At 41.0% G+C, this 12088-nt stretch overlaps 1 protein-coding gene and 1 pseudogene across 1 annotated transcript; one reads left to right on the top strand and one right to left on the bottom strand.

The window, feature by feature from the left end:
• Nucleotides 1-1022: 1022 nt before the first annotated feature.
• Nucleotides 1023-1988, bottom strand: LOC135886321 (olfactory receptor 6C4-like; annotated as a pseudogene).
• Nucleotides 1989-10672: 8684 nt separating this feature from the next.
• On the top strand, nt 10673-11608 carry LOC135887108 (olfactory receptor 10A7-like). The gene has a single exon (XM_065414892.1). It carries the CDS (start codon nt 10673-10675, stop codon nt 11606-11608), a length of 936 nt encoding a protein of 311 aa, XP_065270964.1.
• The last annotated feature ends 480 nt before the right edge of the window (nt 11609-12088 follow it).

Genomic DNA, 12088 nt, shown 5'->3' with positions numbered 1-12088 from the left:
CATATATATGTTAAGGAGATGGTTTCCAAGAATATCTAGAGTTTTACAGACATGGAGGCACCCTAGAGTTATTAAATATAGCATAATAAATAAATTCCTGAATAGGGTTACTTATTGGTAAAGACAAGTGTTCTGGGCCTTAGACTTCAAACATACTCTTTGTTGAAGATAAAGATTCTAAAGAATAGTTAATATATATAAATGAATCAAATATACAGAAAGAAAGAAGGAAAGAACTAAAGGTATTACTATTTACTAACAGGTACTAACACATTTGATTCTTATTGAACAACAAAGGAGTTTTATTCACTAGGTTTTTAGAAATATCATATGCACCACACCCCGGATCGGCGGGCAGTGATAGATCCAGCAGGAGTCGATTTATTGCGTCTAGTCTATCTTCATGTCTAGGGTGCAGATCGATGGCAGAGTTACCTCACATGAGGTACCCCTGCTGAAGAACTACCACCAGCATGCCAGCTCTCTGCAAAGTCAGAGCGGGAGGTCTTATACATCCATGGAGCAAATAAACCTGGAGAAAATTTTCCATCAAAAAGTTGTTTTCAATGGAAGCTTTTGTGAAACAACAACCAATTCTTTGCTGCTGCAAAATGAAAACAACTTCACATTTTTGCTTGAAAAAATACATTTTTCTTTCATTTTTCAGCTGCTGAAAATAAAACAAACAAACAAATAACCCCCAAACCCTCATATTTCAGTTTTTCAATGGATACCTGAAAAACCTGCAAAAAAAATCTGAAGAAAATATTGGAATCAAACTTTTTCAAGGCAGAAAACAATCATTTTGCAACAGGCCTACAAGTGATTATCCCACTGGCCCACCTCTGCCTTCTTACAATGGAAACAACCCCCTCCATGAGGCCCTGACAGCAGTCACTTTTTAGTTGTGCTACATCGTGCCTCCTGGAAGGACACTGGCTCACTGCCTGACAGAATAATCACAGTAGATAGAAAATGAAGGATTGGGACATTTTAATTTCACTGCTTCTTTTAATTAATTATTATTTCTGCACTGCACAGAAGACTCTCGTGTCCTTGGGAGAAAACGTCTTTCTTGCCACTTCTCTCAGCGCTTCCTTCACTTGCTGGTTCCTCAGTGTGTAAATAAAAGGGTTCAGCAAGGGGGCAAGCATGGAGTTGATGGTGGTGAGGCCGTTGTTGAGGTCCAGGCCTTCTTCCTGTATGGGCCTGTCGTACATGAGAATGCAGCTGCCATAGCAGATGGAGATGACAATGAGGTGCGAGGAGCAGGTGGAGAAAGCCCGTTGGTGCTCCTTGGCAGAGGGGATTTGCATGATGGTGATGAGGATGTAGGTGTAGGACACTAATATTAGCAATAAGGTGCTGAGCACGGTGAAGAAATCCAGCAGGAAATGGATAAGCTCCAGGAGATGCTTGTCCCCACAGGAGATCTGCAGCAGAGGGGTATAGTCGCAGAAGAAGTGATTGATTACGTTGGATTTGCAGAACGAGAGCCGGCTGGTCAGGACAATAGGTGTAAGGATGAGCAGAAGTCCTCCCATCCAGGAGAAAATAACCTGCAGGAAGCACAGCCTTTGGCTCATGATGGACATATACCAAAGCGGGTAGCATATGACCACATAGCAGTCAAACGAGATGGCTGCCATCAGGAAAAATTCCATACCCCCAAAGAAGTGGAAAAAATTCTGTGAGAGGCAAGTGGCAAAGGATATTGTTCTCCTCTCTGTCCTAAGATCTGTCAGCATCCTGGGGACAATGGCTATGGTTAATCAGATCTCTAAGAAGGACAGGTTCCGGAGGAAGAAGTACATAGGGCTGCAGAGATGGTAGTCAGTGCAGGTGATGATGATGATGATGATGAGGACGTTCCCCATTAAGGTCAACATGTAGGCTAAGAAAAGCACCCTGAAGAGGAGTCATTGCAGCTCAGGGATACTGGTGAGCCCCAACAGAACGAACTCTAGCGCCTGGGTTTGGTTTCTCATTGATGCCCTTGGAAACCAAAAGACAAATTATTCTCTCTCTCTCTCTCTCTCAAATACACACAGAAATATAAAGAGCTGATAAATTTGTGCTCCTGGGTATCGGTAATTAAAACAACTGAGAAAACCTTTTGACAACCAGTTCATGAAATGTTCAATGTTGAGGTGGGGGGAGAGACGGAAGTTACATTACAGAGCTTAGTAATTTTTATCTTTTGGAACTGTTTGAAACTGTTTAATTCAACTGTACTTAATTTGTGAGCTGGCATCTACTGAGTGCAAAACAACAGTTTTTTACCCAGTTATTGCACCGCAGCAATACATTTACATGAATTTGGGGAGAGAATGCTGCATATTCCAACTCTTAATTCTTTATGAAGCACTTTATAACCAGTAAGTGATCTGCACAAATCTCCCGTGAAGTCGATGGGCCAATATAGGTAAAAACATCTCATCACTGGAGATACAGAGAGACTCAGTTTTACAACGTAGGACATTCTATAGTCCCATGCATCCAGTGTGCATTGGTTTAAAAAAATGGTTTCCCAGCTACGCTGGTGTAAAACAGAAAAATGTTGCCTTGTCATTATATACCAGCTGGGGATCTGGCCACTGACTCCAGTGGAGCTATGGCTGATATACGCTAGGTCATTTTGACTTCAATGGAGCTACACCTATTTACACCAAGTAAGGAGAAGGCACATTGACTCCATTAGCTGTGCTGATTCCCACTATCGACTGGGGAGCAGGGGAAATGATTTCACTTTTCTGTGATATATAAAAGCAAAGAGCCAGCTTGCCCACTTGCTCGGAACGATTTTGGAGACTGGAGCAATATTTGGAGATACTTTATTTTCTATCTCACAGAGAAAGTCACTTGATCGTATAAGCTAAGTCATCTCAATACTAAGATCCTTTGAAATCCAAGCCAAGGTGGCTCAAATTGGTGATACAGAAATTGAGATACCCAAAAGCAAGGGTCCTCACTGGAAGTGCTGGCTACTAAAAAATTGAGTATAAGAACATTGACTTACTTGTCTTACAGCCCAAATAATGTGAGGTTGATTTAAGTGACATTTGTAAATCATTGTAAAGAATCACAGTGCAAACATTTCCTTAGATATTCTACATTGGTACTTAAATAGTCTCCATCATGGTAGTATCTGAGGGTACGAGTACCCTTAAAACTCTACAGCAGTACACCTGCTACTGGGGGTTTGGGGTGGTTACCTGGATCTGTGAAGGTATCCCAAACACACCAAGAAATCTATTGTCTGCAGCCAGGCACCCAGAGACCACAGAATATGCTCTGGGGAGAAAGTACAGTATATACATCTTAGCACACTTAAAACTGCCTTCACCGGACAAGGAGAGAGAAGATCACATCAAATACCTTGAGAGAATCTGTTTCAATACAGATATAAAACCCCCTCCAACCGCACATCTCTGGTTGTCACTTATCACCCCCAACTGGAATCCATAGGGGGTATCATTAAACAATTATAAACCATACTTGATGGGGACCACATCCTGAAAGAAATCTTTCCTGAACCCTCTCTTGTCGCCCTCACACAACCTCCCAACCTCTCCAAGCTCATCATCAGAAGCGAACTCCTCACAGACCAGTCCTCACCAACTCAAGGCAGCCCAGACCCTAACAGAACAGATGCAAAAACTTTAGACGTATCTCCACTGCTACACTGATCATCATCCCTGACAACACACCTTTTGATATCCATGGGTCCTACACATGCCTATCACAACACGTGGTGCACCTCATCCAGTGCACTAACTGCCCCAAGAACAGCTAAGTGGGTGAAACCTGACAATCACTGTGTTCTTGAATTAACTCACATAGAAAAAGTGATAAAAGACAAAAATACCATACCACCCAAGGATGAACACTTTTCACAAAGTGATCACTCCATATCTTGCTTCTCAGCCCTTATCCTCAAAGGAAACCTGCACAACACCATAGTATATGAGCACTGAAGAACCCAGGGTTCTTATCCCCTGTGTATGTATTTGTGCAGTATATATAGTGATTGTGTTTTCTCAACAAATAAGTTTTCTCAACAAATATGAATCATCAGCAGATTATGATGCCCCCCTCCCGTACTGGGTTGGCTGTGCAGAAATCAGGAAGAACATTGCACAGAAAAGTACACAATAAACCACTTTGCCACAATCACACTTAGGTCCCTGAAGATGAGAGTGTGATGCTTTGTACCTCGGGGGAACAGCCTACACCCCCATGTTCATCTTTATAAAATGATTGTGTGGTATCCAATGGAAAGTTTGTCATGTTGGGTGTCTTCGGAAGGCTCATAATGCACTGAGCATGGTTGTTATAGTGATGTTACAGTAATTGTTACAGTAATGTTATAGTAATGTTACAGGTTATAATTTCATGTATATAGTTATGAGGCCGAAAATGTATCCTCATGGCTTAAAGCAAGCCCAGGCAATAACTCTCCAAGAGCAGAGAGGCAGTTCACACCTCATCAGGGCAGGTATGGGACAAACCCAGCCCAGCTTCACAGAGACAAAGGACGGTGGCCTAGGCAGCAACAAAAGATTCTGTTGGACTTCAAGTGAGTCACCCCCTTCCTTTGGTCAGTTTGGGATTGTGATGAGGTAATGCTCACCTGACTCTGAAGGTGGGGGGGGGGCAAAGCCAAGAGGGAAGAAAGGACATGATAAAAGGGAGAGACGTTTGCCATGCTCTTCCTCTCTCTTCCACCTCCATCTACAAACATCACCACGAAGCGACTGAAGCACTGACCAAAGGGGAGAGTCTGGCTGAAGGGCAACCAGACTGCCTGTGGTGAGAAGCATCTAAGTTTGTAAGGGCACTGAAAGTGTTAAGATCAGCTCAGAATGCATTTTGCTTTTATTTCATTTGACCAAATCTGACTTGTTATGCTTTGACTTATAATCACTTAAAATTTATCTTTGTAGTTAACAAATCTGATTGTTTATTCTACCTGAAGCAGTGGGTTTGGTTTGAAGCATGTCAGAGTCTCCCCTTGGGATAACAAGCCTGGTACATATCATTTTCTTTGTTAAATTGAAGAACTCATATAAGCGTGCAGCGTCCAGTGGGCATAACTGGACACTGAAAGACGGAGGTTCCTAGGGTTGTGTCTGGGACCAGAGATATTGGCTAGTGTCATTCAGTTGCACAACCCAAGGAGCAGCTTACATGCTAGAGGCTGTGAGTGAACAGCCCAGGAGTGGGGGTTCTCACAGCAGAGCAGGGTAAGGCTGGCTCCCAGAGTCAAGGATTGGAGTGACCTAGCAGATCACCGGTCCAGATAACACCAGAGGGGAACATCACAGAGAGAGAGAGGGGAATCAGTCCCATTGTCTCCAATGGAGTTACTCCTGGTTTACATCAGGGTGAAAGAGAGAGGAATCAGCTTACTTCTGATTTACACCATTGCAAGTGAGAACAAAGTTAAACAAATGCCATTGTATTTAATTTCTATTTTGGATCAATCTGATTTCTTACTTTGTTTTTCAGATGAGACTCAGAAGCAATTAACCTGGAGCTCGCTAGCAGAGAAGGACTTCAGAGTCACCCCGACATATTAAAAATAATAGGCCAGACTTCAGGTGGTCCTTCTGCTGATTTTAATGGACTTATGCCAATTTACACCAGCTAAATATCTGGTTTGTTGTTGTGACTGTTGCAAAGCTTAAGGATGAACCTGGCTGAACTGGGTATCGTCTTGTAGGAATCTTTAGCAGAGTCGGCAAACAATGAAGGAGTTTTACTCACTAGGTTTTCAAACATATCGTATGCACCACACTCAGTTTAATCATTCTCGGTGCCATGAATGAGGGATTATGAAGATCAGAATTCACTCATGAGGGGTAGGAGAATTTCCATCATTTTCTGTTAATGCCATGAGCTGTTAAGCTTCCATTCCTGCATCAGTACATAATACTCATGAGGCACTCCAGCTGGCAGCCAGATGATTATTTATAGGTTCATAGATTCATATATTCTAAGGCCAGAAGGGACCATTGTGATCTCCTATATAACACAGGCCAGAGAACTGCCCCAAATTAATTCCTAGAGCAGATCTTTTAGAAAAAACGTCCAATCTTGATTTAAAAATTGCCAGTGATGGGAAATCTACCATGAACTTTTGTAAATTGTTCCAATGATTAACAACATAAGAACAGCCAGATTGGGTCAGAACAATGGTCCATCTACCCCAGTAACCTGTTTTCCAACAGTGGCCAATGCCAGGTACTTCTGAGGAAATGAACAGAACAGGTAATCATCAAGTGATTCTATCCTTGAATGGCTAATTATTCTCACCATTAAAAAAGATCCAGATCACTCTGAATCAGTGTCCTGTCCTCTTCATTATTTACTAATAAAAATAAATAGTACCTAGACATATATCTGAAATACACCACTATTTTTAGATTTCTGTTGTCTGTGGCCACCATATCGGCAAACAGATGTAGGCCTCAGCCCTGACAAATGCAAACCAGATATCCAAACCCCTCTCCCTTCAGTCCCCTTCCTTCTGCATAAACAAAGATAATAGTCCAGATTCAGCTTGGTTGAATGGATACAATACCAGATACTTCAATTTAGCCTAGTGATTATGGGATTAAAACTTTTATAAGTCTTGTGTTTTTATGTTTGCTCAATCAGACACAATCTGCAGCTTGGAGAACAGCAACACAAGTGGCACAAGGCTTCACTGCTGTTGTGTCACTGTTGCGTGACTTTGCAACCATAAGCCAGATACTTTTCTCTCTTCCCAGGGTGAAAAACTCACAGAGCTGTGTTAGCTGGGGTCTGCTGGTATTAGTGAGAGAAGATTGGAGGCCTTACATCACAAGGCTTTCTTGTTTGGTTTTGATTTGGTTGAAGAATGCTTGAGGGACTGGTTCCCTTGACTATAACTAACATCATTAAAATACCCCTGCCTGATACCTACAAAGTCCCATGGAGTCAGTGCAGTTTCCCTCATAGAAGCAGGTAAGGAATTTGTTTTTTCACAGAATACATAGTCAATGAGATAATTTGCCAAAGAATGGTGCATTATCAGGAACGCTATCCTGGTCATTTGTTGGCCACCATCTGACTCTGCTGTGTTAGCGGTTCTGATACACTTACTCATGTCGAGTAGCCTCTTTACTCCTCCATCAGCTTCAGTGGAGCTTCTTGTGAAGTAAGGCACTCTTCATGAAGAATAAGGGTATCAGAATTTGGTCCAGTAGGAACAGTTCTGCTTTCCGTTTCACTGGCTTAAACCAGGATCTAACTGAAATGACATCCATGGAAGATTGAGACACATCTTATGGGCCCATCTATAAATATGAATACATGCTTAGATGTTTTAATAAAAAGTTAATCAATTGTTTTAGATGGTTATAGAGCCCAACAAGTTGCTCAGAAGAATGGGGATAACTAGATTTGGCTAGAGATCAATTCCATTTCGTGAAGACTTTTGAGGTTTCCAAAAAAAATTTCATTTGGCTTTGGAACAAAACCCAAACTTTTTGAAAGATTTTGTGAAACAGAATTTTGTTGAAACATCTTTTTTTGGTTCTTCCTCTCTCTCTGTGAAATTTTTCAACGACAAAAGTGTCATTGAAATCAATAAGTCACCATGAAACTTTTTGGTTTCCACAAAACCATCAAGAAATTTTTAATTAAAAATGTTCCGACCAGTGCTACTTATAATCATCTGCAACATTTTCTTGTGCTTATAGCCACCTGTAACTCATGCTACCTAGTCCGGAATATGCTTATGATATCTGCCAATCATTCACAAAACCTTTATAAATAATTGCTAAATGGAAAGCTTACTGTACAGTGTAACCAAAAATATGAGATTTTTGTGATTGTATAACACAATATTAGTACTGGATTTTATATACAGTCTTTACAAAGAAGCAAAAGAAGGGATGGAGTTTGCTATCTTTGCCCTAATACTCATCTTACATAAGTTTTCTGGTAGATTAGCTTTCCACAGTATCTATCTATCGATCCACCCTCTTTCTTTATACTGCACCTCTCTCCATACTATGCAAGTGCTTTATAGAGATGTGTCTTAGATGGCCAAAGAGTTGGTTTGCCTGTTCATCTGATGTTGGCTACTGCCACTAGGAGAGAAAAGGGAAGCTTTGTCCAACAATAGGACATTACCTCTGGTTCAGCCTTTCCCAATCTGCCATAAGGTGGTCCAGCATATCTTACTGTGCAAGCAGAGAACCATGACTCCAGCCTGAAACTGAGAACAATCACCTCCCAAGAATCATTGACATATGAATCCCATGCTCTATGATCTGCACCGGCTGCCTATTGGTTTCTGAGTTGATTTTAAAATTTTGGACTTGACCTGTAAAGCCCTAAATGGCCTGGGAGCTGCTTGTGTAAGAGATGTCTTTATTCCTATGACATACGTCCAGAGTTGGAGTCATGGAAGGTTCCTGAAGGGACATAAGAAAGAGAGAGGGGATGTCTAGTATAGCTGGTCAGAACATTTATTGACAAAATGAAATTTTAACAAAATATGATATTTTGTCAAAACTGAAATGTTTTACTGGGAGGTATCAGTTTGCACAAAAGGGTTGTCCACACTGGAGCTGTAATTTTCATCTCGGGTAGACATACCTGTGCTAGCTCTGATCAGCCTAGCATGCTAAAAATAGAAGTGTAGACACAATGGCATGAGAAGGGTGTACCTGTTTGGGAGCCTAGGTATGTACTCAGGTAGCTAGTCCCTCATGCCACTACTTTAGCTTGCTAGCTTGAACAGAGCTAACATGTGTATGTCTCCTTGAGATGAAAATTATGCCTTCCAGCACCACTGTAGACAAACTCAAAATGTTCATTGGGAAGGTTTTTATGGTCCAGAGCTCCCTGTTCCTTCAGAGAGGGACCCAAATTGATACACTCAGGTTTTCATACTGAAAATGGACATTCTGACACAATTCTGTTTCCTGAAAACATTTGAATGTTTTAATTTTCAGCCCAATGCAGAGAGAAAATAAAAGTTGAACCCTCAAAAGTTGCCATGAAATGAAATTCTCATTTTCCGGTCCACTCTAATGGCTGGCATGACATTCTCCATTGGAATCCCTGAATCTTTAGAATTCCCTTCCTCCCCTGGTTCATAACAGTCCCAGTTTGTCAGCCTTCAAGTTACATGGCACTGTTCACCTTTTGTCTCTTGCCCAAAGAAAAATGAGTGTTGGATTGGGCTGGGTAGCAGTATTGTAAGACTATGGTGAGGAGGTCTCTCGATTAACTCTTGTTATGTTTATGCTGTTGCTGGGTTGATTGAATTGATCTGGGAGACCTGTTCAGTCTCTGTGTTTATTAGCAGTGCTGGCCTTTATATTTATAAATTGGGATTTTCAACAGAAAATCAATTTTTTGATGAATCAATGATTTTCACAGAAAGTGTCAGTTTCCCTCAAACTTTTTCAACTTTTCCTCAGAAAACCCAAAAATTTCAGCCAAAAACTGGAAAAATTGGGGATTTCAGATGAAAGGATTTTTGTTTTGTTTTTTATTTTTGGAAGTTTTCAACTGGAAATGTTTAGTTTTTGACCGTTTTGAGCTGAAAGTGTGTGGACTACTACTACTACTACTACTACTAGTACATAATTCCACTAGAGATGGTTGAAAAATGGAATTTCCATTTCATGGGAAATTCCAACATTGCAAAATTTGTTTTCATTCTTAATTAGAATAAAAAGTCAAAATTTCAGCATTTTCCATAGAATGGGAAAGTTAAATGAAACATTTTCATTTCATTGAAATGAAAGCTTTAGACATGATTGAAACAAAATCAGAAAGTCAAAACCATTCATTTAGACTTTTTACCAATGAAAAAATTGTTAAAATCAATACATTCCTGTGAAATGTTTTCATGCTGATGAAAATGTATCTTCCGATGGAGAGCTGCCTTATTGAAAAATTTTCAACCAACTTTAATTTTCACCATTTAGGACAAAAGCTAAGAAATAAAAGTGCATTTGTAATTTAATATTGTTTTCCTGCACAAAACTGAAGTCAATTTATCATAATTTGGAGTCTTTGAATTAAGATTGAGAGTTTATCTTAAAGTTCTTCCAGCTGACCTGCAACTTGTTCGTGTTGATGCAGGAATCATTGGATGAAATTCTCTGTCCTGTGTTATGATCCCCATGTTGTTTTCTAGCCTTAACGTCTATCATGATGTGAATTTTTGGTGACACTTTTATAATGTTTTCCAACATTTCTAATTTACATAAAACATATGCGAATAAACATCAGGACTGTAGAAGAAATGAAAATAAGAAAAAATAATTTCTTATTTTCATATTAGGATGGAATTTTTCAAAGAAGCATAAGAGAGTCAGGCACTTGAAATGCAATGGAAGTCAAGTGCCTAACTCCCTTAGGATACTTTGAAAATCCCAGGTTTACTAGTTATTTTTATGGATCAGCTTTGTCTTCCTCAATCATGAGGATTTAAGAAGATGACATTACTCAGGCTAGTGAAACCTGTCTCCTTATGTCCTACCAATCAATACTGTAACCATAACACAGTGCCCAGTAAGGAGCCCACAGGTTCATTGAATTTAATGGGAACTTGAGGCAATGTTGATTACTATCTTTGCACAGGTACAAGGCTAATGCTGAGGAGACCACAACCTAAAGGATGACAGGGAATCACACAGATGCCTTCAGATTCATTCTCCTAGGATTCTCTGACCATCCCCAGCTGCACCTGCTATTCTTCTCCATGTTCCTCGCAACCTACATGATGACCCTCACTGGGAACCTTCTCATCTTTACCATCACCATGGCAGATGCTGCTCTTCACACCCCCATGTATTTTTTTCTCAAGGTCCTGTCCATCCTGGAGATCTGCTACACCTCAGTCACAGTCCCCAAGATGTTGGTGAACCTCCTGTCCGGGGATAAAAGCATCTCCTTCCTCGGCTGTGCCACACAGATGTATTTCTTTGTGGCCTTAGGGGGTGTGGAATGCTTTCTGCTGGCTGCCATGGCTTATGACCGATACGTGGCCATATGCCACCCTCTGCATTATTCGAGCATCATGAACCACACAAAGTGCATGGGGCTGGCCTCTGGCTCATGGCTCAGTGGTCTGGTTGGATCACTGGGCCACGTTATAATCATATTCAACTTGCATTTCTGTGTTTCCCATGAAATCAACCACTTCTTCTGTGACATCACCCCTGTGCTGAAGCTGGCCTGTGGCGTCACCTTCCTGAATAAAGTGGTTATCTTCACCATTCTCCTGATTTTCATCCCCTTGCCCTTCATCCTCATCCTGGTCTCCTACCTACTCATCATCTTCACCATCCTGAAGATACCGTCAGTTGAGGGCAGGTGTAAAGCTTTCTCCACCTGTTCCTCCCATCTCATTGTGGTGACTCTCTTCTACGGGACAGGAATCATTAACTATCTGCACCCTAGTTCTACTTCTGTGTCAGGGATGGGGAAAATACTTTCTCTTTCCTACTCTGTCATCACTCCCATGTTGAACCCCATTACGTACAGCCTCAGGAACAAGGAAGTGAGAGATGCTCTGAAGAGAACAATCATCAGGAAATGTTTTCTTAACTAAAGAAAATTACTTTACTATCAATATTATTCTGGAAAATGGGTAGTGTGTAAAGGGCTCAGGGACTAACCTGGTATTTATACAACAGGCATCAGGAACTGAATTTCCAACCGAGCCTTACTGTTGTAGTTGTAGCTGTGTTGGGTTGTCCCAGGATTTGTGAGAGAGGAGGTCAGGGAGAAGGTCTTTTATTGGACCAAACTTTTGTTGGTGGAAGAGACAAGCTTTTGAGCTTCACAGAGTTCTTCTTTAGGTCTGGAGAAGGTAATGCGAGTGTCCAACCTAAATATATGTTGTAGAAGACCACATAAAATGCAGTGGGCTGCACTCATAGGACAAAGGAGGGTTAGTAGGCAGCAGGGTGTTTGACAAATTGTTGTAATAGGCCATAAAAACAGTCTCTGTTAAGTCCATGTTTTTTAGTGTCCAGCAGACCTATGAATTTAAATTCATCTTGTATTTAGCTTGGACACTTGGGTTACC

This window comes from Emys orbicularis, chromosome 12 (assembly GCF_028017835.1).
Source record: "Emys orbicularis isolate rEmyOrb1 chromosome 12, rEmyOrb1.hap1, whole genome shotgun sequence".
NCBI classification, from domain to species: domain Eukaryota; kingdom Metazoa; phylum Chordata; order Testudines; family Emydidae; genus Emys; species Emys orbicularis.
Note: the sequence above shows the minus strand (reverse complement) of the source record. Positions and strands in the feature narration are given on the sequence as shown.